The following is a 25,625-nucleotide window of genomic DNA, read 5'->3' on the forward strand; positions in this document are numbered from 1 at the left end:
AGTGTTGTAAACAAACTTGTATCATTTAGCTTTTACTTGTTTCAGTCATTCGACTGTGGCCATACTGGATCACTGCCGTGAATGCTTTAGTTGAACAAGTCGATCCTGTACTCATTTTAAACCTGGTACTTAGTGTGTTATTTTTTTTTTTGCCGAACCGCTAAGTTACGGGGATGTAAACGAATCAACACTGGTTGTCAAGTGGTCGTATGAGACAAATACAAAGACACACACACACATCCAATGATCCGAGTCTAAGAAGTTTGTAAGCTTCAAGCAGTCCGTGGCAGGTACAGAAAACAAAAAGTGGACAGTGCGACCAGGAACAATAAGTTTATTGGCGTCGAACGTGAAACGGTTTTTCCCATATCGAAGTTTCGAGGAAATTCGATAAGCTGTGAGTGTCCTCATAGCTCACAGTTAGCAACAAGAACTGCTGGGCACACACACACACACACGATGGGATTTCAACCAAATCCGGTCGGCACGGGTCAGTAGTAAGACTGAATAAAGAACGATGTTGTAGGGAAGTAAGCTTCTTACCAACAGCCATGCCTACACCTTTAATTATTTACATTATTTTTGTTCGATTTTTTTTTTCTTTTCTTATTACATGGATATTTTGTTGAAGATATACTTTTAGTATTGTGATTTGTAACTCTTACAACCTCTGAATTGTTAAAGAAACAATCATTTAACTTTCTGTTATTGATTAAAACTTAGGATGAAGTGCACACGGTTATCGACTCTCGTTGTCTTAAAAGAAAATGTTTTGATTGTCTTAATTTAAAAGATGTAGTCAAATGTATAAAAGCGCAACGGTTGTCTTCTCGATCGGACTGTTTCTTTCTAGTAAACAGAAATGTAATTCTTACTATAAAGATAAGTTCACATATAACTAGCAGGAGGAAGGTGGGAACCCGAAGCAATACAATAATGACGTGTACAGTCGTCTGTAAACATAGTGGTCAGGGTAAAAGATACTGACTGTCATTATTTGTCTAGTTAAACTTAGACGGAAAAGCTTCAAGAGTGTGTTGTTGCGAGTGATGTTGCACTAGGGTGGTTCTCCTCTTTCTGCCCTGATTGTAATGAACATTACTACTGCTGCCAACCAGCTTTTCCTCCCCTTCATGTCTCTCCGTCTTTGTTTCTGTTGACGATCACTCTCTGACTAATACTCTCTGTTCTCCCTCCTCCTCACTCATCGTCTTAGCCTCATTGAAATTTCTCTAGACAAGGATTTCTTTCATTATACCAACAGCAACAGAGCAAGCACTACGTTTTGTCAGGGTTTTTGTCTCGTATGACATTTTTTTTTTATTCTGGGGGGGTTTCATTCACTTAACTAATTATTAATCTTATAATAAATTGCTCACACTATGTCCTGTTGACCTTAAGGATGGAGTTTACACATGTTACCGGACACAGTGAAATACGTATCTCAAGCTGATTGTCCGTTCTTTCAGTTATTGAATCTCTTTTCTGGAATTACCTTACCACGTTGATTTTATTTTTGTCTACCTCTCACGTATCGGGCCTCTTTTAACGGCAGGTCATCAAAGAGAGCAATACACATATACATATTTTTAAAATCTATATTTACATATTATTTATTTTAAATTCTTCACAATGCGATCCCTTTTTGCAACTAATGTAAGTATCATTATTACGAATTTCCCATTGTTATTGTTTGCAGTATCATTCTGCTACTTTTTTGGTTACAGATACAGCGAAAGTTTTTTTTTCAATGATTCCGTGTTTACAGTTTATTAAAAGTCAGTAAAAAACAAACTAAAAGTGATCATAAGTAACTTTTCATTCGTTCTCTCTTTTCTGATAACCCAGACTGCTAACAACAACACTTCGCGCATGAAAGAATAGCTGTAAGAAATTATGTTGAGTTTATTTATAATGAAAAGAACGTTATAAGTCCTGTTGTAATCGGTAAGAGTAGGGGACAAATTTAAGTTTTTACTAACAATCTCTAAACGAATATACATAAGGAAACTTACGCACGCGAATGTTTGAAGTGCTTCGGATGAACAATGTTTTTCTCTATTAACTAAACAGTTGTTGGGTCAGCCATAATATTTTTTTTCAAAACTAAAAGGTAAGAGGAATCTTAATTATTTGTACCCAAATCATTTGAAAATTAGTCTTTTTATTTTCAAAATTAAATTAACAACTGTTGGAAAGAAACAATTGTTGGAAGTACTAAAATTGTCCCCGAGTTGAATCACTTTTAGGTTGTTGACGAAATTTAAGCATTACCGTCTGGTGTAAATGCATTAGCTCTTAGAATATGTTAGCAATGAGAGAAAGCATTTACAACTCGAGACTTGAGTAGATATGCTGGATGGACAGCAAAATGAATTAAGAATCATAATGCAGTCCATCCAACTTTTAAAAACGTTTAGATCTCATAGTGAACCAGACTATTTAAAAATATATATGATTCGGGATTTTGTTACCCCTCTCCTTAAACAAGCTCCTTTACTGCAACCCACCTACTTATCTGTTTTGAAACACGTGTTATTTTCGCTCCCCACATGTTATACCTTTATAGAAGGTAAATCACTCCCAGTGAGTAATACACTGACTTATTTGACATTATATACCCTACAGCCGTTCCTTCTTCCCTAACACACCTTTAATTGATAACATCACTCATATCAGTTATCCTATTGATGAAATATTTCATTATAATCCATAAGTAGTCCTCAGAAGAGGAAATGTATTGTACCTGTTCGGATCCGCTAATCTACTTATTTACTAACAATGGAACTTCTAGATGTTAGCTTTTAGAAAGAGCAGCCAAATCTCCGTTTAATCGTGCCTTAAAAAAGGGAATGACTCATTGGATAATTTAGTCTTCGAAATATCCTGCCTTAAAAACAAGGAGAGGATGGTCACCACTGGAATGTCTTGGATCATAGATGTACTCGATCTGAGCTGCCCTCGGGCCAAAACAGCAATCTGGTTAACCCTTCTCGTCAGTGAGAACTTGTGTAAATCTATAGGAAGGATCAACACTAAATTTTTACAGCTTATATTTTATAACCAAATGTTTTATGACTTTGTATGTGTGTGTCGGCTAGAATCAAACTGTACCATTTATTACTGTACATGTAAAAATATATAGTTGTATCACCTTTTTCAAATATAGGTAGATATCGTGTCACTGGAAGATGCTGAAAGAATATACCGATCGGTATGTGGTGTAAGATGAAATGTGTATGTACCCGAAGACGGTCGAAGAATATAACCGACGAATATTTAGCGTAAATAAACACACACACACACACACACAAACACATGCGATGGCAACTGAATTCGTCCAAATAGTATATAAATCGGAGCATTGCATAGATGTAAATAAACTGAAAGTGACACTCGAAGATAATAAACGGGAGATGCAAACTGATCGAAACAGCAACAAGTACAATAACTACGGCAGTTTACCGTCCGATAAAATTCGGACCAGCTTTTAAACTTGTCTCAGGTAGTGGAGTAGATGATGATGATGATGTGTATGTAGACATTTTTGAAAATAAACGTTTGAAAAGTCTTACATACTCTCTTCTCAAGTGTTTATTTTTAAAAAATGCCTTATTTTCTTTATTACTAAATCATCTCTCATAGTCCCTTTGTGTGTGTGTGTTGTATATATTACTTGAGGTAGTGTATACACACACACTGCGCTTATACGGCGTAAGACATGCAAATACCTATTTTATTTTTTGATAAACCGAATTTTAGCCTCGTTGTGAAGAAGTAAACAAGTTGAAATTATACAAGTTTCTTTCCATTCTTCCCCCCCCCCCCTCCACCGAAAAAAAAACAACTTATTAAACAGATTAGTTTCTAGTTGTCTTATACCTTCATCAGAGGGAGAATTTTTTTATATTTATTCCAAGGAGAAACTACTAGCCTATAGCTATTTATAGTGTATACAAACACGGACACAGCTAAAATGATTCGTCTAATTTGTATAACAGATGAGCTGACATAATGTTTATTGAATTAATAATGCACAACACAAGATTTCTTCTTCTGTTTTTACCTGTCGGAAACATTGAAATATATAGTATACTTTAGACAGAACCAGTTTAACTTGATCCAAATTTGTATACTTTATAGATAGTTGTTGGCTACTAATGAGGTGGGGTTTTTTTTTTCTCTGATGAAAGTCCAGGAATACCAGAAACTAGTTAAATCAATCTCACTTTTTCTCCCCGCCGAAAAATTAAAAGCCATATAGCGTTAGCATTTTCTTTACAGCGAAGCTCGATTTGTATGTTTATTACAAATATATACCTTACATTACATTTCGATTTATGTATATGCGTATCCTTCGAAAATAATTACCCAGGGTTGCTATGAAGTAGTTAATTAAATATTGGTTTAAAATTTTGGCACAAGGCCAGCGATTTTGGGTGAGGGGTAAGTCGGTTACATCGACCCTAGTGCTCACCTGGTAATTATTTTATCGACCCCGAAGTATGAAAAGCAAAGTCAACCTCGATGGAATTAGAACTCAGAACGTAAAGACGGACGAAATGTGTGTAAGCATTTTTTTCTTTTGCGACGTGCTAACAGATTCTGCCATCTTGTCGCCTTAAAAATCCAGTTTCACCTTATTTCTCGCAGCGTATGTGCTCACTTTCCAAGTTGCTCCCAGTTCATCTGTTTGTGCTTGCTTGCTTGCTTCTGTCATATTCAGTCAGTTTCAGCAGTGGGCCCCTCTCTCACCTGTATGTCCAGCTTAATTTGCGCTTTATTTTAGATTATATTATTCTTTTATTTTTATCAAACTGGGTGAAATGAAACGAATCACCAGAAAGAAATAGGATGAACACGAGAACAGAAGAGATGTTTAGTGGGCTGTCAGTATTAGCAAGGACCTATATATACTTCTTGACGTCAAAGGAGAGGAAAAAATATTATTTCTTCTCAGAGCACTGTATACTCGCTTAAAAGTAAAGAATTCATCGGTTTCGACGATGAATAGTCTAGATCAGTGCACCGCAACCTCTTTTCACTTGCGGTACACTTATATTCTTTTCAAAATTCGGCGGCACCCCTGAACTAAAAATATAACTAAAACTACGGGGAAAAAATTATATTCAGGGCACCTTTTCAATCTCAAGCAGCTTGAGATTGAACAGATCCTATTCAGGTTACACTGCGGCACACCTATTAACATCGTCTCGTGGCACACTAGTGTGTCGCGGCATACCAGTTGCGGAGCACTGGTCTAGGTGATCGATCGAGCTGAACTCCTACAAGTATTTGGTATTACAGCATAATCTTTAGGAAAAGTCAGCGTAACACAGTGAGACAAGAGTTTTCCTTTGTATAACTGGTACAGTCCATCAGTCTGGCTAAAACCAGTTTCCGTCCATCCAGTTTCACGCAAGGCACACACGTTTCACCATTTGTTGGTGATTTCCTTCCTACTCCAAGTGGGGGACACCTTTGCACTGCTCAAGTGACAACCCTCCAACACATAGGTCTGCTTGGGTAGTTGTTACTGGTAAGGGTTTTACGAGGTCGGAATGCAAATCCCACCTCAATCTCTTTTAGTCGCCCTTTTTACGACATGCAAAGAAAACGTTGGGTCTATTCTTTGACATACCGGTCCCCACATATGTATACAGACGTGTGTGTGTATGCATGTTTTTATTTGTGTGTGTGTGTGTGTACGTGCGTGCATATGTTTTTGTGTGTACGTGCGTGCACATGTTTTTATGTGTGTAAGTGTGTTTGAGGGAAGTCGGTTCCATAACGATCGTGACACCATTACTTGTTAACGAACTGCAGAGCGAAGATGACTGTATTAGTTCAAACGGCGATTTACAACTTTTACCATAGTTATTACTTAAATGCAATATAGAATCATAATACTAAGTTCCTTAAGACTGCAAATAGAAAGACTGTTGTGATCGGCAGACATATATGTTCTGTCAGGTAGCATTGATCTGTCAATAGCTTCGTATGGTTCGTTTAATCTGAGTGGCCAACAGGACCAGTTAGTCTCCTTATGTAAGTTGATAGCTGTGAGATTTTCTTTCGTAGCATCTTGTATGTGTGTGTGCGTGCATAGATAGATCTGTCTGTCAGTTTGCGTATGTGTGTGTGTATCAAATGAATCTGTCCTGAGTTTAGCCCCGTCTGTTCATTACTGTTATGGACAGCCTAGGACGAAACTGAGAGTAGGCACTCTGTCACCTTTTGATATAATAAACGATCTATCCACTCGACACAACGTATTGTGCATCATAATGTTTGCGCTGCGCGCTCTCTCTCTCTCTTGATTGTAAAGTTTAACATCCTACGATGATGAGAACTTATCAATGTAAACGTTGCCTAAGTTGCTTTTACTTTGTATAATTCAGTTTCAGTTCAGCCAGCAAGAATCTTGCACGATAGTCCTCATGTAAAAGACTGGGTTTATGAGTTTAAGAAATCCCGTACATTGTTGTCTCACAACATTGTGGCTTGACTTGAAAGTAAAATGGCTCAAAATAGCTTCTGTGATCTCGAAAGTGAATATATTATTGAGAATTTAGTGTGTGCTGTGGGTAGAGAATTGGTAAATTTCTCTTTGTAATTTTTGCGTTTTTCTTTGGGAATGTGCCGGATTAGAGGACGGATGTAATTTTGGCAACAAATAGTGACATCATTTTGGGTGTCACATTTTCGTTGAAAAGTAAGTAATTATAAGAACAGTGTATGGAATAGCTATCATTACCCAATGAAGAAGGAAAAGAGCAAGGTTTGTCCCTTCATTCTCAGTATTCCTACTATTATTCATGCAACAGGAATTACGATTCTGAAAAGTTTTTTTTTTTTTCCTCAAAAAAATTTCAGTTTGTTTTCTGTTTTTGCCCTCTCCCACAGTCCGCCAATTTTTGTGGGGTTTGTCCTTCCCTACAGAATAGTGACAGCTATTCCAAAACTCTGTCACCATAAGGGAAAAGTTCTAACGACTTTAACATGTTTTGTTCAGCTGGAATTTAGTTGTTCCTGTTTTATGTCCTGCACTCAAGATTCCACGAATTATTTATCTATAAACGGACCCATGAAATGACATGAAAATTCGTGTTCCTTAAGTAACTCAATCAAAGATATATAAAGATACTTCAGTCAAGCAACGTCGACTGAAATTTGATGAAAGATTCTGCAGTGTTAGTGCGGTCACAAGTTAACATCCGTCTACTGATGTAATTCTCAGACACATCATGTCTTTGGTGTCGTTGGATCTTACAGCATACACCTTCATCTAGACAACCTTGTTCTAGGTTAATTAAGCCTCGGCCTGTGTCCAAGCAAGATTCTACTCACCCCACTGGTCATCTCTCACTCTGATCCATCTATCTATAATGCTTTCGTCGCATCATCTACGTTCTTGATGGCTCATCTACGTGTACCTGTTAATATCTCTGAGATCACAGTTTGAGTCCAATCTCTCAAAATATTGTGAATTAACCAGTGTTATCGGATAGATTCACTAGGCTCCTTGCTGCGTGTGTTAACATCTGTATGTTAAAAGATATAGTAAACACTGTAGGTTTTACTGTTTTTCTTTTTCCTATTGTTACATATGAAATCTTATCCTATAAAAAACAATTAGCTATCGTACAAACTCGTTTCCACCAATTTTCCGCCACTTATTTTAAAGATATGCATAAACATCGCATTATCTAAAGACAGTTTTATGTTGATTGTTATTTTTATTGTTTCCAAACCATGCAACAATGAAAACAAAATTTTGAATAGGTCGGTGAGTATTTCATGTCATGGTTATGAGATACATATTACTCTCTCTCTCTTTCTTTCAATCACACACGCACCTTATATTCTCATCGCTGTGAAAGTTTCCATGTAAACGGAGAATTATCATATATAAATACTTCGAAATTTTCTTGTATACAATTACGTCTTTATCTGCGACTTTCTTTTTTTATGTTTGTTTTTTGTTTTTAAATACGTTGTGAGTGTCTGCTGTTGACATCACGTAAAGCTACTGATGACGAAGGAGAGAAGCTGATAGTGTGAAGTATTTTAGAGGCGCATGTTCGAGTGTTTCATAATAAAAGACTTTCATTGACGGACGGAAACAGAGGGCAGTTTTGTGGAAAATAGGGACTGTTGGGTGTCATTTACCTCTTTAAGCATTAATAGTGAATCGGGGAGGTAATTATAACACATCAATGGATGGATGTGTTTGTGCACGTGTTAGTTAAGAATATCTCTGTTGGTTGTGTGTATATCTTGGTTCTTGTGAATTGTTAGTGCATTAACTGTGTTTTGTTTGAACGCTGTATTATTATATACTGCAAAATATATATATCTGTAGCTGTTCAGACATCTCGTCTATCTTAATATATAAATCTGAAGTTGTGTGTTTGTGTGAAGCCTTTTTGAATGTTTATAGAAATCCACATTTTCCACTTTTTCGTAAAAATTTTTACATCAATGGAATTTTCTCGATCTGAACTTTCCAGTGCAGTAATTAAATTTTTTAAATTTCGTTTACTTTGTGTGATTTAAGGGAGATTTGGCTGTTGTTTCTAGCAACTTTTATATTTCATCCCTTCTACCTGGAACGCAATTCTTACACACGCGCTCAACATAAAAATATAGAGAGTAAGAGTTAAAGAGGGAGAGAGAGAAAGGGATACATACAACGTCATAGATTAAACTTTCATCTCAGTATTCTTTACCTATTTTTCATAACATAGATACGTAAAAACACACACAACCACACATACATGACCTGTGACAACAACATACACATTGCTCTCAATCTCTATTCATTTCTCCCCCTCTTCCTCTCTCGCTCTCTCAAACGTATACACGTGCAAGTAAACACAGTCATTCACATCGTGGTATATTTACAAAACATTGATGGCATAACTACAGAGTTGTATCCCCCAACTTTGGAAGGTCATAACTTTCATAAAAATGAATATTTTTTTATTAAATTTTCTATGCATATATTATTTATTATGTAGATTCCAAATATACAAAAATTTTCGGTGAAAGTGTTTTGGAAGGGGGTGGGGTACAATATTCGGAAATTCCACTTAAATTCCTCTTAACTTCCAGGAAAATGAATATTTTTTCATGAAATTTTGTACAAATGTACCTTGATGTATGTACATTTCAAGCATGTAGGAATTTTGAAGGAAACAACTGCAGGTTATTTTTGAGAAGTGTTCCCCACTCGGTGGTGTTTCGGAGCAAGTTGTCCATATTTGTTTCATTTTTCTCTATTATGTGCTTATGTGCATCCTTAGATTTCTAATGAAGTAATAGCCAGTGAAGACAAGCAGTCATAAGAAAACTTTTAACTACCCCTATTCCTTTCTCTCCCCCTCTCTACCTCTTCCTCTCTCGCTCTCTCAAAAGCATACACATGCAAGTACACAATCATTCAGTAAAATATAACTCATGTTCGTCAATTTTTTGTAAATTTACCACGATTTTCACTAGGGTGTTAGGGTTAGGGTTTTAGGGTCAGATTTAGGATTAATGTTACGGTTACGTTTTTTAGGGTCATGGTTAGGGTTAGGGTTTAGGGTTAGTGTTAGGATTAGGTTTAGGATTAGGGTTGGGTAATCGTGTGGGTGTTAATCTGAAAAATTACAGATATGTGAAAAGTACCGACCCTGCCATCTATTATAACTTTTGTTGTTCTGTTTAATATATACATAGATTATGCCTCCAAAGAAGAGAGTTTGCTGGGGAAAGACAGCAACCGGTTTAAAATGACAGCCACAGACTGCAGCAATTCACCACATTCCAGTAGCTACTTTGAACATAATGCAAAATGGTGCATCAACACCTTCTGCCCAATCTGATAGAATTCTGGCAAAACTGTTTAGCAACAGATCGACAGCAATTGCTTCATCACAAATTGCCATCCTAGCTCCTGTGAAAAGGGATTACCCTGCTATGTATAATCAGGGCAGCGCAAAAAGTTGTTTTGCACAAGCATTTCTATAGCCAATTACACGGATGAAATTTACGTATGCTTAATAATTTTACGCAAAGCAGCCTTCAGACTTTCCCTATTAATTTCATCGTCTTTTGAATTATGAACATATTTACATCATAAGGGTTTTTTCGTTGTAAGGCTTTCTTTTTTAGTTGATTTTCAGCTAGCAAGACTTATCGTAGATGGCATAATAAGTCGCACCCGGACAAGGTCGGGTTATACTGCTAGTATGTTGATAAAATATCTTCGCAGAAACACGTCAATACGTGTTTAGACAAAACCGTGTAGACAGATATAAACATTTTGTTTGAGTATACACTGCCTTATCGAACAGAAAAAGAAGACTAGTTTCAGTCCTGTGTGGAGATTTTAAAAACTCTCTGAATACCCTCTTTAACTGTCCAACGAGGCATTATTTATAAACCCATAAACCAATTTGCGCGCGCGCAACACGCACTTTGACAACTAGTTCGATTAACAAAATTGGTTTGCTTCAATGTTAAAGTGTACGACAAAGTATATCTGTACATTCTTATCCAACACTGTATTATTGTCATATGTAAATTCCCGCCTCTTTAAATATATTCTGTAGTACACTGTAGCATTGTATTTTTGTGTTATCTATATCGGTTATTTTTATGAGTATCTCAGTGGCATGTATGTGTGTGCATGCGCACTCACACACACACACACACAAATTGCGAGTGAACACGAAACCAGTTCGTTTCCCAGCCACATAGGTTTGAGTCCTATTATGTGACACCTTATATTATAACTTCGAGTTGATCAAAAGCCTTGTGAGTGCATTTGGTTAGCGGAAACTGAAAGAAACCCGTCATGTGTGTTTGTGTGTGTTACTGTTTCGTTGTCTTGTAATAATGTGATAATCGTAAATGAGTGTCACCGTCATGCAAGCAGTGTCTTTAGTTTCCAATCTTCTGTAAAAGCATAGCTGGTCTTAAGGAAGTATTACCTTACGTGGAAAGAGGTGAGGGCTGGCAACTGGAAGGGCATCCAGCCGTCGAAAATCCGCCGCAGCAAATTCCATCTGACTCATGTAATCATAGAAACGTGGACGTTAAAATGATATTTATGACCACTTAGCAGTGCATGTTGCATAACATAAAATGTATAGTAAGATGTATGTAATTATGAACAATACATATATAACCCATTGCACTGATAACAGCACACACACAAAGCTGTTCCAGTAGTAATGTGGGACTTGAAACCAAAGGAGCCATTGTTTGTCATCTCCAGTCCATTTAGCTGTTGTTTGTTACATTGGCTTGGTTAAAATTCTCTGCTGTAAGTGACAGAGGTATGTGTATTGACAAGCGAGCAGCTCCTTAGCTTGTTTTTCTGAGTTTGACAGCATTGACTCCACTAGGCTGACTTTTGCCTTATATTTACTCTATAGTTGCCTTTTATTTACAGTACATGGAGATGAACTGTTTAAATCACGTTCCTATAATTGGCTGTGTCATGGAACCCACACAATAAACTCTTTGAAAATGGTTTAAGGTTTGGTGAAAGACACACTGTGACTTTTGATCACTTGATAAGATTTTGTAAAAAGGCTTCTGTGATTAAGAGGCTGAATAAAAACAAAATGCGACAAATCAATTCACTAGCAGAATCGTTCGAAGAAATGCTTAGCAGCATTTCTTCCGGCTTTCTATGTTCTGAGTTCAAATTCTTACAAGGTTGATTTTGCCTTTCATCCTTTCAGGGTGATAAATTAAGTACCAGTTACACACTGGGGTCAATGTAATCTAATAGCTTTTCTCACCAAAAATTCAGGCTTTGTGTCTATTGTAGAAAGAATATTATTATTCAGAGTGGTAGATTTGGTAGAATTATCAGAGCGCCTGATAAAATGCCTTGTGGTATTTATTTTGACTTATGTTCTCGGTTCAAATTCTGCTGAGGTCAACTTTGCCTTTCATCCGCTTTTTGGAGTTGATAAAATAAAGATACCAGTTTCATATTGGAATTGGTGGTATCGGTTAACACTCTCTACTGCTCTTGTGCCTAAATTAGAAAGAATTATTTTCCTTAGAACTCCTATGTAGAAAATAATCAGTTATCCCAATTCGCCTATTAAGCTTCTAATCACACATGTTTTGCAAACTTATGTTGGATTCACAGCCAGATTTTATTGTCAACAGAACAAGTATTATCTTGAATTAATATTTCACATGTATGGGTATAAAGGAGAGTGAAGGAGTAATAACATTCCTTCGTGGTGAAGAGAATGAAATAAATGCATTCATTCATTCTTGTGGTTGGCATGTTTGACATAGCGATAGAGAATGATGGAGGAGCTGGGTAGCATCAAATTATTTCACGGTGTGCCATTAGAATACCAAGATTTATGTGTTAAAGAGAAATGTGGTGATGGAGTAGGGTGGCGGAATAGATATCGCTCTGTTATTTTAAATTTTGGTTTCAATATTTGTCTTGTTCCAGTTTTAATCTCAATTCAACTCTGATCAAGCAGACTCTGTGATTAAAGGTATTTCAACTTTGGCCATCCTATTTTCGTTTTACATAGTTTATCTTGGACTACATTATCCATTGTGTTTTTTTTTTGTTTTTTTTTTGTTTTTTGTTAAGATGGCCATAACTAGTGATTTAGCTACTGTTTCTGGCAGGTCAAGCGACTGCATAGACACATCTTCGTCAGCTCAAATATTGTGTTTTTCCTTTTACTTTTTTTTTTTTAGTCTGGTACTTATTCTATTGGTCTCAGTAACTGCTAAGTTACTGGGATGTAAACAAACCAACACCGGTTGTCAAGTAGGAGATGGGATGAACACAAACATATATATGCATATGCGCACACACACATACATATACACATACATACTAATATACACCTGTGCTTTGTTGTCGATTTAGCCATTTATACCTCAGATTTGTTGTTTTTATGCTAATTTTTTTAAAAAATCAATAAATTCTGTCAATTTTGTTATTGTAAAAAAAAATTTTAAAAATAAAAAATCTACCAATTCATGATGTGAATTGGTAGATTTTATGGTCAAGCATGACAAGCAAATTTGTGGTATTGAGCAGAATATTTGCTGTAACCCAAGACAAAACAATGTACATGATAACACTTCCAATTAGTTAAGATCAGAAGTCATGAGAGCCACTGCCTGGTACTGCATCAGGGCAGTTATTATTATTATTATTATTCAAGGTAGCGAGCTGGCAGAATCATTAGCATGCTGGACGAAATATTTAGCGGAATTTCATCTGTTGCTACATACTGAATTCAAATTCTGCCAAGGTCGACTTTGCCTTTCATCCTTTCTGGGTTGATAAATTAAGTACAATCAAAGTACTGGGGTCAGTGTGGTCAACTATCCCCTACCCCTCAAATTCCTGGCCTTGTGCTTATAGTAGAAAGTATTATTATTATTATTCAAAGTGGTGAGCTGGCAGAACCATTAGCGCGCCTGGCAAAATGCTTAGCAGTATTTCATTTATCACTGTGTTCTAAGTTCAACTTATGCCGAGGTCAGCTGTGCCTTTCATTCTTCCGGGGTCAATAAATTAAGAACCGGTGAAAAAACTGGGGTTGATGTAATCGTCACATCCCTTCCTCCAAAATGGCAGCCCTTATGGCAAAATTTGACACCATTATTATTATTATTATTATTATTATTATTATTATTATTATTATTTTGATGAGGATGATGATGATGGAGATGTGCTTGCATAGCAAGTGACTTGATCTGAGATTGTGTGCTGAAGCAAAAACAATAGCAGCTTGGAAGGTGTTTATAAGCAATTTAAGAACACACAAAAAAACATTAGATTCACTTCAACATTTAAATTTAATTTCATTTTAATTTAATTTAATTTTAAATTAAGTTTAAATGAAGTGAACTAACGGTTTTTTGTGTGTTCTTAACTGGCTTATGAACATCTTCCACGCTGCAGTTATTATTATTTTTATTATTTCTTTTTATCTTAGGTTTTGTTGGAATTCCTGGAGACTTGCATGCATAGCAGTCTTGCTGCCTGCAGCCTACGGTGCCATGCCATTGTTCTTTTCAACTATCTAATACTTTCCTCATTATTCTGGCCGTGGCAAGGAGACAAACCTTTTGTAACAGTTCTACTGGGCACTCTATTCTGATTTCCTTTATATTCCTCTTGATGCCTTCTGATACTGTCCCTAAGGACCAAACAATAATTGGCACTATCTTCACCTTTAATTCATTTTCCATATTATTACTATTATTATTATTATTATTATTATTATTATTATTATTATTATTATTATTATTGATGAGCTGACAGAATTGTTAGCAACACTGGACAAAATGCTTAATGGCATTTTGTCTGTCGGAGTTCAAATTCTGTTGAGGTTGACTTTACCTTTCATCCTTTTGGGGGTCAATAAACTTAGAACCAGTTGCTGACCTTGTGCAAAAAATAAAAAAGGATTATTATTTTAAGTGTCAAATGTTAGCCGTATCTGTTTTAGACTCCTTAACCAGGGGTTCCCAATCATTGAGACGTTGGTAATTTTGTCCTGGACTGCACAGAAAGAATGAAGTTTATTTCTGTTTTATTGACTATCACAATCTGCTGGGTGTTTTTGCATTCTTTTACTCTTTTACTTGTTTCAGTCATTTGACTGTGGCCATGCTGGAGCACCGCCTTTAGTCAAGAAAATCGACCCCAGGACTTATTCTTTGGAAGCCTAGTACTTATTCTATCGTTAAGTTACGGGGACGTAAACACACCAGCATCGGTTGTCAAGCGATGTTGGGGGGGACAAGCAGACACACACACATACAGATATATATACATATATATGACGGGTTTCTTTCAGTTTCTGTCTACCAAATCCACTCACAAGGCTTTGGTCGGCCCGAGGCTATAGTAGAAGACACTTGCCCAAGGTGCCACGCAGTGGGACTGAACCCAGAACCATGTGGTTGGTAAGCAAGCTACTTACCACACAGCCACTCCTGTGCCTATATATATGTAATAATTGAATTATGTATTGTGTACTTGTTTTGTTATGTGCGTGATCCCTCAGTCCTTGGAAAAATTGTCTTGCATGAAACCGGTTGGGAATCACTGCATTAAGCCACTGGAAAGTTTGACGTATTTGAGATTCAAACAAATAATTGGGTGATTTCTCAGGTTATGCTTATTTTCAATGGGAAGGAAAAAAGGAAGGGGTAAATGAGAAGTGGAGAGGAATGGGAAGAGGAGAATGAAATTGTGGTTATGATGATGATGACAGCAACAAACATGACACTTAACTGTCTTTATTAAAGGGGTGTAGTCAACGATTTCCTTCTACATCCGTTCTAGTGACATTGAGTTGAAAAAGAAAAGTGATTACCCAACCACCTACCATTCCTTTCTCTGTCTGTCTGTCTCTCTGTCTTTCTCTCTCTCTCTCTCTCATTTCTTTTTCTTTATGACGGCAACAATGCTTAATTTTTATCAAGGAAATAATTTTTTTGCAATTAAAAAACAATTTCAAAATGAGAGGCGGACCAGATTTTATATCTTTAAATGTAATGCCTCTACCATCACCGTGGTCGTCGTCGTCATCATCATCATCATCATCATCGTTGTTGCTAGTAGTAGTAATTGTTGTTGTTGTTGTTCTCTTCTGCTATCCCCACCCAGAACTCACCCACACTGCTATCAATGTTCCCTTGTTCTCTCCCCTACTCCCCTGCTACACCACTACACCTCATGATAAAACATTAAACAAAAAAACGCCTGAGAACTCAACCACACAACACCTCACATGTCTGATAATAATACAGTAAAGTTTGAATATATTTTAAGAAATTTCTTGTCCTCTGTCTTTCTCTCTCATAGTCTTTATATCTGTCTTTTTCTCTCTCCAACTATTCCTCTTCTTTTTCTCATCTCTGCACCTCTGTCTCCTTCTCTCTAATTATCTTTTCTTTCCCTTTATTCCATATATATATAATTTATATGTTTACATATATACTGTATACATGTGTGTATATGCCTTTATTCAGTCATCATTCTCCCTCTCTTTTCCCTCTTATCCATCTCTCCTCCCCCTCACTTTTTTTTTCATCGGCCTCATAAGCAAAAAGTGATAATATTCTAAGAGCTCTTTCTCTCTCTCCTCCACCTTCCAGTCTCTCCAAGCTATGTTGTTTATCTTTCCAGTTTAAAATATCATTTAAAGAAATAAACTTGGTAGAAACAATAGCAAACCATTCTCAATGCACAAGATTATTTTAATTTTGTTCCGCTATTTTCTAAGGGTCAATTCTATTCAGTAGCCACTTAGCCTTGTTACTAAATAAAATAATACTATTTAAACAATTTCATCAGCCTAGTTTTAATTTTTTATGGTAGACATCTTTCAATTTCATCAAAATTCTTCTTATAAGAATGATGGTTTTCCTTCAAGTTTTGCGAGTGTAAACATAGCTGTGTAGTAAGAAGCTTGCTTCCCAACCACATGGTTCCAGGTTCAGTCCCACTGTGTGGCACCTTGGGCAAGTGTCTTCTGTTATAGCCTTGGGCCAAGCAAAACCTTGTGAGTGGATTTGGTAGGTAGAAACTGAAAGAAGCTGAAAGGCGGCGAATTGGCAGAAATGTTAGCACGCCGGGCGAAATGCTTAGCGGTATTTTGTCTGCTGCTACGTTCTGAGTTCAAATTCCGCCAAGGTCAACTTTGCCTTTCATCCTTTTGGGGTCGATAAATTAAGTACCAGTTACGCACTGGAATCGATGTAATCGACTTAATCCGTTTGTCTCTCCTTGTTTGTCCCCTCTATGTTTAGCCCCTTATGGGCAATAAAGAAATAAGAAACTGAAAGAAGCTTGTGTGTGTGTTTGCCCATCGCCATCACCACTTGACAACTGGTGTTGGTGTGTTTATGTCCCCATAACTTAGCGGTTTGGCAAAAGAGACTGACAGGATAAGTATCTGGTTTAATATAAGTACTGGGGTCAATTCATTCAACTAAAAATTCTCCAAGGCAAGTGCCCCAGTCTAATAACTGAAACAACTAATGGTAAGATATGTCATCACCATCATCACCTTTTCACGTTAACCATGCCATGTTTACATGGATCAGGAGGAAATTGTTGAGGTAGATTTTCTACAGCTGAATGCTTTTCCAGTCACCGACCCTTACTTGTTTCCAAGCAAGGTGATATTTTTCCCATGATCAGATGTTTTTCATGGAAAGCTGGAAATGAACAACACCTCTTGTATGACAGTGATGCTTGTTTACAGCCATCACATATATGCCTACACATGTATACTCCCACACATATTATCATCATCATCATATTTTTCATTTTAGCATCCACTTTTCTATGCTTGCTTGGATCAAATGAAATTCATTGAAGCAGATGTTATGTGGTTGAATGCTCCATTTCTGTTACCTATCCTCATCTGTCTCCAAGCCAAGGAAATATCATCTGCCCCAGCAAATTTTGTCCGACCCATACAAGCATGGAAAAATGGATGTTAACACAAGAGTGATGATTGTATCACATCTGTTTTTTCATACTCTTACACACACACAAATTGTTTTTAGTAATAATATATCTCAAAGTACACACATGAAGCTATAAGCAATAGTATGTAAATATTGGAGTGAAAAACCCTTTTAGATAAAAAAAAAGTTGAAGGCTGCCTCTGAGACTTGAACCCACATCTTCTGTAAATTTGATAGGTGGTCTGCCATCGGGCCAAAACAAACCTTCAAATTTTTCTATCCATTTTACTTTATATTATTTAGAGCTATGTGTCTATATACTATTTCAAAAAAAAACAATCTCACATTCTCTTGAAGCTTTATGAAGTTCTTATGACATGAATTACAATTCTTGCTGGTAAGAATAAAGTTACTAAACTGGATAGAGAAATTTAAATGATTGCTTTGGTCCAATGGAAGAACGCCTGGAGATCTGAGCTCAAGTCCCACAGGCAGCTTTTGACTTCTTTGGTCCCTGTGTGTGCTTTGAGAGAGTATTTCCACACCTGAAACTTTTTCTCTAGTCCTGGTAGTGTTCATGTATATATATCCATATATATATATATATATATATATATATATATATATACACACACATATATAGTAAATCCAAAAAAGAACAAACACAAAAAAAGCAACAACACAAGGACATGGTACATGTAAAGTATTGGCAGACACTCAGGGAAGGAAAGGAAGTTGGTTTAAAGTTTTGAGCAGACGCTCTTCTTTGGAAACAGAGGAAAGTCCAATAGAAGGGAAGACGGAGGAAGAAAATCTCCAACGATTCACCTGTGGTGTATGGTGTATGTATATATATATATATGTGTGTGTGTGTGTGTATATATATATATATATATATATATATATATATATATGGGAGAATATACAAATAACAACAACAGACGAGGACAGGTGGTGTAAATAACAAAAGTATATATTAGTATATATTATATATATATGTATATAAATATATATATATATGTGTGTGTGTGTGTAATATATATATATATATATATATATATATATATATATATATATATATATATATATATATGTATATATACACATCTTGTAGTAAAAATAGATACATAAGGGTGGAAAACCACACGAACAATACCATATGTCCAACGCAAGATATAATGTGTGTGTGTGTGTTCAATTCCTCCAAGAATCAATAAATAAATTTATAGTTTTCAGTCTCTAAAGTGTCTAAAAGGTACGGTAAAAAGACAGGCAAATACAATGATAAAAACTTTAGAAATATCATGAAAGTTCAAAATATTTATAAAAATGCATAATTTCCAAGTTGTATAAAAATATGACAATTTAAGTTAAAACATTACGATATATAAACATACATTATGATATAACATATAATGGGTAAATATATACGGTATGATGAAGTTATAAATTTACATGTATTATATTAAAAACGTGTACATTAGGACAGGAAATGTATATATACTATATCCGCAATTGAGAAATAAGAGCCGTGATGTAAGGTGTTGAGTTCAGTTGTTTTTTACTTGTATGTTAACATATTGTATTATGTCACTCTAAGCTTTTTACGTTTTCTATATTTTTATTCCTTCTTCTTTATGTACAACAAACACCCTGATGAAGGGAGTGTCTATACAACACCATATTAATAGACACATCTCAAAAACGGTCCGTAGATGTATACTTTTAACTTAACTTTTCTATAATAGGTTGTTTTTTTTTCTCTTCTTCCTCACTCTGATATAGTATATATACATTTTCTGTCCTAATGTACACGTTTTTAATATAATACATGTAAATTTATAACTTCATCATACCGTATATATTTACCCATTATATGTTATATCAACATGTACGTTTATATATCGTAATGTTTTAACTTAAATTGTCATATTTTTATACAACTTGGAAATTATGCATTTTTATAAATATTTTGAACTTTCATGATATTTCTAAAGTTTTTATTGTTGTATTTGCCTGTCTTTTTACCGTACCTTTTAGACACTTTAGAGACTGAAAACTATAAATTTATTTATTGATTCTTGAAGGAATTGAACACACACACACACATATTATATCTTGCGTTGGACATATGGTATTGTTCGTGTGGTTTTCCACCCTTATGTATCTATTTTTACTATGAGATGAATTCTAGCTCATGCTGAGCACTTCAACTCTAGCCCGTCTTTATGTATTGTTATATTAACAATACATAATTATACAAAAATTACAGCTTATATATATATATATATATACATACACACACACACACACACACATACATACATACAAGAGCGGAACCTCAGAAGTGGTAAATATCCAAGTGAGGCTTCTCTTCAGGCCAAGGATATCTTGATTAAATGAAAATTTACATTGTCACAAGGAGGTACATGTTAACACATGGAATATCCTTGCGCCAATATTAACTTTCATTTAATCAAGATATCCTTGGCCTGAAGAGTAGCCTTTGATATTCACCTTGCTTGGATATTTACCACTTCTGATATTCCGCTCGCTATGAAACATATGTAGCCCAGTTCTTATCTTACGCTATTCTTTAACTCCTGTATTCTTATTCACACACTCGTCAACCCTGGTCGCCTACCGTGAAATATAAAAAAGAACTTTTTTCAATTTATTTTACTTAGATATGAAAAAAATCCACAACCTTCTGTCTCGACAAACCACTATTGTCCCTGAAAGCTGTTTTTTTTAATATTTGCTATGGTTTGCTTGAAGTTAACTTTCTTCCTACACCTTGATCACTAGATCTTTATATGCATATATATATATATATATATATATATATATATATATATATATATATATACTAGCAGAAATACCCGGCGTTGCCCGGGTTAAAGAGAATAATGAAATCTAAAAACGCCGTCTAGACTATGCATCATCTTTATATATAGAGATGTATATACACACAGGCACCCAAATGCACGTATATATATGTATATCAATATAAATATATGAAAGTCAATGAAGTTTCGTAAAAGAAGGTGATCATGTACATACTTTCTTGCTGTTGTGATTATTAACACCTCATTGTAAACTATGTTCCTTGTTTTCCCTTGCGGAGCATATACAAATAGGTTTTTTTGTTGCTGCCCACTCTTGAGCAGCCAACATACAGTTGTCCATGTGAGAAGCAGGGCTCTTCCAAGAGAAGACCAGCTACAGACATGTACATCTATATATATATATATATATATATATATATATATATATATATATACATCTACACATATGTATACATATACATATACATGTATGTATAGATCTATATATATATACATATACGTGTACATCTATATGTATACATATACATCTCTCTCTCTCTCTCTCTCTGAAAGTATCTGTCATTACAGTATCGAAATGGTGTACATATACATGTATATGTATACATACACATCTCTCTCTCTCTCTCTTTCTGTCTCTCTCTTTCTGTCTCTCTCTTTCTGTCTCTCTCTTTCTCTCTCTGTGAAAGTATCTGTCACTACAGTATCGAAATGTGATTGTTTCAGTTAGTGGAATAGTTTCATTTTTAAAGTGAAAGTATTTGACATGAGTGTTTTTGTTTCACTTTTGACACGTAATACTTAAATAGTGGAGGAGATATTATGTTGCCGTGTGCTCGAACTCTGCAAGAAGTTAATAATTTTTTTTGACTAAAACACAACTGGAACCCTAAGTAAGGCTTGTGTAAAATTTGAATGAAATTGGTTGCGTAGTTCTCGAGTTTTAGGGATTCACACAGACAGACAGACAGACAGACACACATTCTCATTTTTTTATATATATATATATATATATATACACACACACACACACACACACACACACACACACGTACACCTATATATGTATAAGTGGTAATGATGCACTCAGTGCATAATACATTTTCCATTCAGGTTGTGGCTCTTATTAGTAATCACATTGAACCCCCACTATTGCAGGATCCCTAAGGGTTCTATGTAGTCTGAGAAGGGCTGTAATGTAACATAACGAGCTTGTCTCTGTTCAAGGTGGTATCTAGCTTTCGTCATAAGTTGCGTCTATGGATTGTATTTATAGTATGTCATCATTAATTACCAAATATTGAAGCGTGTAACAGATGTAATAAAGGGCTAGCAACATCCTACCCATGTTTTTTCTCTCACAACACACAGCATAGGAACTACCCATCCCCCTCCTCACTCATCCCCCGACACCCCCACACTGCATACATGTATATATTATAGTACATATAGACATATGCATAAGTCAAAATGGCTGTGTTGGTTAGGGACTGGATTGGCAGCTCAAGTTTTTATGAGTTCAGATTCACTGAGGGTGTTATGTTTTTGTCAGAGACATTAAATTCAATTCTATTTTGCTTTGGTTCTTGCAACTAAGAAAGATGGGTACAAGTCTCTTCTGAGGAAAGTTACCTGCAATAGACTGTCACCTTAGCCAGTGAAGATGTTTTTCTCTGTTGCAGGATTCACAGCTATGCTACCATCTCTCTATATATCTTCGGAATATGAAAATCTACAGACTAAATATTACATAAATATTTCATCTGAAAAAGAAAAGAAAAAAAATAATAAAAAATGTAATATACAACATTCTAATTCTTGGAAAATACTAAGAATGCTTTGTATTTTAATAGTTCATGAGCATGTGGTGAAAATTTGGGACTTAAAAAAAAGAGCAAAAAGGAAAACAAAATAAGCTTGTGATTACAAATGTCTTTATGATGTTTGTTTTTGTAGAAAATATTTAGTTTGTACTTATTTATTTTTTATATTTTATGTGAATTATAATTATGTTCACTCCCTCCACATCACTTTACCCACCCCCTCCTTCCTTTTGAATTCTTAGTGAGTTGGGCATCTAAAAGAAACAGCAGTTAATGCTGCTGGTGAGTGACTCAATAGTTAGGTTGTGTTTATCATTCTCTAGGTTTTTGTAGCTCTTTGAAACAAACACTACACTACAGTAACAATGTACAGTGACTAAATTATTAACTTTGGAGCGTGAAAGCACCAGTAGAGCAATCAGTTATTTCATCATCATTATCATCATGCCCATCTTTGTACATATTAAAACATAATGGTAATGATGAGTAAATATGTTTAGATTTTTTTTTTTTTTGAATAGTGGTAGCATAGTGAATAATGAAATTAAATGTATAAAGAAGAAAACTCATGCTCTTTTTATCATCATCATCATCATCATCACCATGCAGAACAGAACATCAACCCAATGATGTTAGCAAGGATGATGATGGTGATTGGTCCCTGCTGCACCCCACCAAAACTTGTTGAGTTAGTCTAAAATAAATAATATAGTGAGTTAGTCAGTAAATGATGTGTCTGTCTATTCATCTGCAAGTTATTTTTAAAACTTTTCCTCCAGCTGAAAGGGTTGGAACATGTTTTATTACGATTAAAGTATCAATGACTCTGTCATTTGTAATGTCAGCTTAATGTTCTGAAATTTATTGCATTGTGTATACACTTATATATATATGTGTTTATACATGTGTATGTGTGTGCATATGTATTTATGTGTTTATATATGTGTGTTTGTGTGTGTGCATTATTGATGAATGGTCAAAATGTTCAGTTCAGTACCTTGAGCTCCCAGGCGTGATCCTGCTGCCCGTTATCATGCTGGACAAATGTTAAGTTAGCTTGATCTCAGGTTGAGCCAAGCCATGTGAATATCTACCTGTAATTTAAAGGCCTGCCCTTGTCACACACTGTCATGCTGGTTCTGCCTGAGGATTTAAATTAGGGATACATTTATATGTGAAACCCACTTACATGCTAATTCTGTAAGTAGGTAGGTCTTTTGATCTGACAGCTGAATATTCATTGCAGAAACTGATATTCATTTGCTTACAGATAGAGATTCATGTTGTAGCAAGCACACTACACATATGCACCCACACACATGCACACGCAACACATAGTCTCCATTTTTTTTCTTTGATGTAGGTTACACCTGCAGCAACAATGATCAACTTACTTATGAAATCTATATCATATTTACATTATTATTTCATTGTTATTTTCTATTTCATGAATGACATATCCAGAAAATTTGGTGGGTGGGTGAAGGAATGATCAGGATGAGAACTACAAGTTAACACCCTCCTACCACCAAAATGCAAATATATTTTTGCAACGACTCCACCGCCCCACCCATCCTTTGCTTCTTTTTATTTCTAAAATATTAATTATAGATCAACTGAACTGAACAGAAATCAAGTCACACATAGACAATAAATATATAAATGTTTTTATCACCCAAGACATAATTATGTTTCTGCAACATAAACACTTGTAAAACTAGATGCACGTTTATTCACTTCATCAGTCAGCACTGCAAGAGAGCTGTTTGCTTGAATAAGCTTTGTTTGTATACACTCATAGCTGGTGTAAAGCAAAACACGAGGTGTTGCTAGCAAATACTAAATTTCATTACTTTTGTAGGAATATTCTCTGGGGTTAAATAAGAGTCTAACATCAAAAGTACTTTTGAATTTTAGATATCTAATTTAAATCATACAATTGGAGCTATATAGAGCTGGCTGAAAAAAAAAAAAAATGCACATTTAATACAAACATGTATGATTTGATTTGTTTACAATTGATTCCACTGAAATATATATTTATATAGATTATTTCTCTGGTCTCAAATACGATTATTAAGCTCTCTGCATAGACTTTGTATATACACATCATCATTATTTAATGTGCTTGCAGGGATCAAATAATATATACATAAACATATATAGTAGAAGAAAAGAATTTTGTTGAAGAGATTTTTCCCACATGGTGAGTTGTAGTGAAAAACTATATAATAAAAGAAGGAAAATGCATACAATTCACATATTTTTAATATATTTTAAAGGATAGAATATTATGATAGTCTACCTGTTTCACTAATATATATATATATATATATATATATATATATATATATATATATATATATATATATATATATATGTACATAATCATTTATTCCTTTGTCATCTCTTTTCTTGTTACTGCTCTACACTCAACTTACACTTTGCTCTGTGTCACATGTATATTGGGCCCTACACCAGGTTATTAGTATCACAATGCCTAAGTGATATATATATATATAGCAATTAGAAAATGGAGGAGAATATGCGGTACCCATTGACTTGCAGACAGTGTATTCCGTTGAATTAATTTGTTTATTTTGTAACTAAAATGACAAAAACCACAATATACAAATGCTTATGACATACCATGTTATATTAACAATCAAGGTTACAAATATAAAGTACATTAGGAATTTAATGTACTTTATATTTGTAACCTTGATTGTTAATATGACATGGTATGTCATAAGCATTTGTATATTGTGGTTTTTGTCATTTTAGTTACAAAATAAATTAATTAATTCAACGGAATACACTGTCTGCAAGTCAATGGCTACCGCATATTCTCCTCCATTTTCTAATTGCTATATAAATTTAGGGTAAAATAACCCCCCTTTTACCCACACCCACTTATTACACTTGGTATAACACTAGTGTAACAATAATTGGGTACCCTCCCAGCAGTATATTGGATAGGTACTATCCCTTAGTGGGTTGAATCCTCAACCCCTAACTCTCTTGCATTATATATATATATATATATATATATATATATATACATATATCCAGCCACTTTGTGAAGACCCCATGGAGGTCCTCCAAAGTGAAAGTGTCTTGAACCCTTGTCTTAACTTTCTTCAACTTCTCCTTCAGTTGGGGAAAAAAGTCACAGAGAGCAAGGTCTCGATTGTAGGAAAGGCGAGGGACAGTTTCGATGCCCATTTCTGTCAAGTAATTGGTTACAAGGATAGAATTGTGGATTGGTGCATTGTCCTGGTACAGTTGCCACTGGGCCAAGTGGAAGAGCTCTGGCTTTTTGCAATGAAGATCTGTTCCTGAACTCCCTCAAAACTTTCACAAAGTACTCTTTGTTGATTATCTAGTCAGAGGAATCCCAGTGGATGTAGATGATGCCCTTCCTGCTGAGCTTCATGATGGACTTGCTTTGCTTGGCCTCTTGTGTCAG

The 25,625-nt window shown here is 35.2% G+C and overlaps 1 protein-coding gene across 34 annotated transcripts in view; it reads left to right on the plus strand.

Moving 5' to 3' along the window:
* The window catches only part of LOC106877319 (tyrosine-protein kinase CSK), a 354,354-nt gene that overhangs the window by 222,046 nt on the left and 106,683 nt on the right, over positions 1-25,625 (plus strand). Inside the window, exon 1 of one of the 34 annotated variants that reach the window (XM_089349663.1) lies at positions 874-1,656. The exons of 26 other annotated variants lie outside the window; for them this stretch is intronic. In XM_089349663.1, coding sequence (XP_089205789.1) covers positions 1,633-1,656 — 24 coding nt within the window. In that variant the 5' untranslated portion in view covers positions 874-1,632. Of the gene's footprint in view, positions 1-873; positions 1,657-1,820; positions 2,114-19,003; positions 19,195-25,625 lie in introns of those variants that run through there. 7 more of the 34 variants (XM_014926207.3, XM_089349687.1, XM_089349685.1 and 4 more) reach the window with 7 other exon arrangements.

This window comes from Octopus bimaculoides, chromosome 3, assembly GCF_046866305.1.
Source record: "Octopus bimaculoides isolate indiv1 chromosome 3, ASM4686630v1, whole genome shotgun sequence".
Taxonomy (NCBI): Eukaryota; Metazoa; Mollusca; class Cephalopoda; order Octopoda; family Octopodidae; genus Octopus; species Octopus bimaculoides.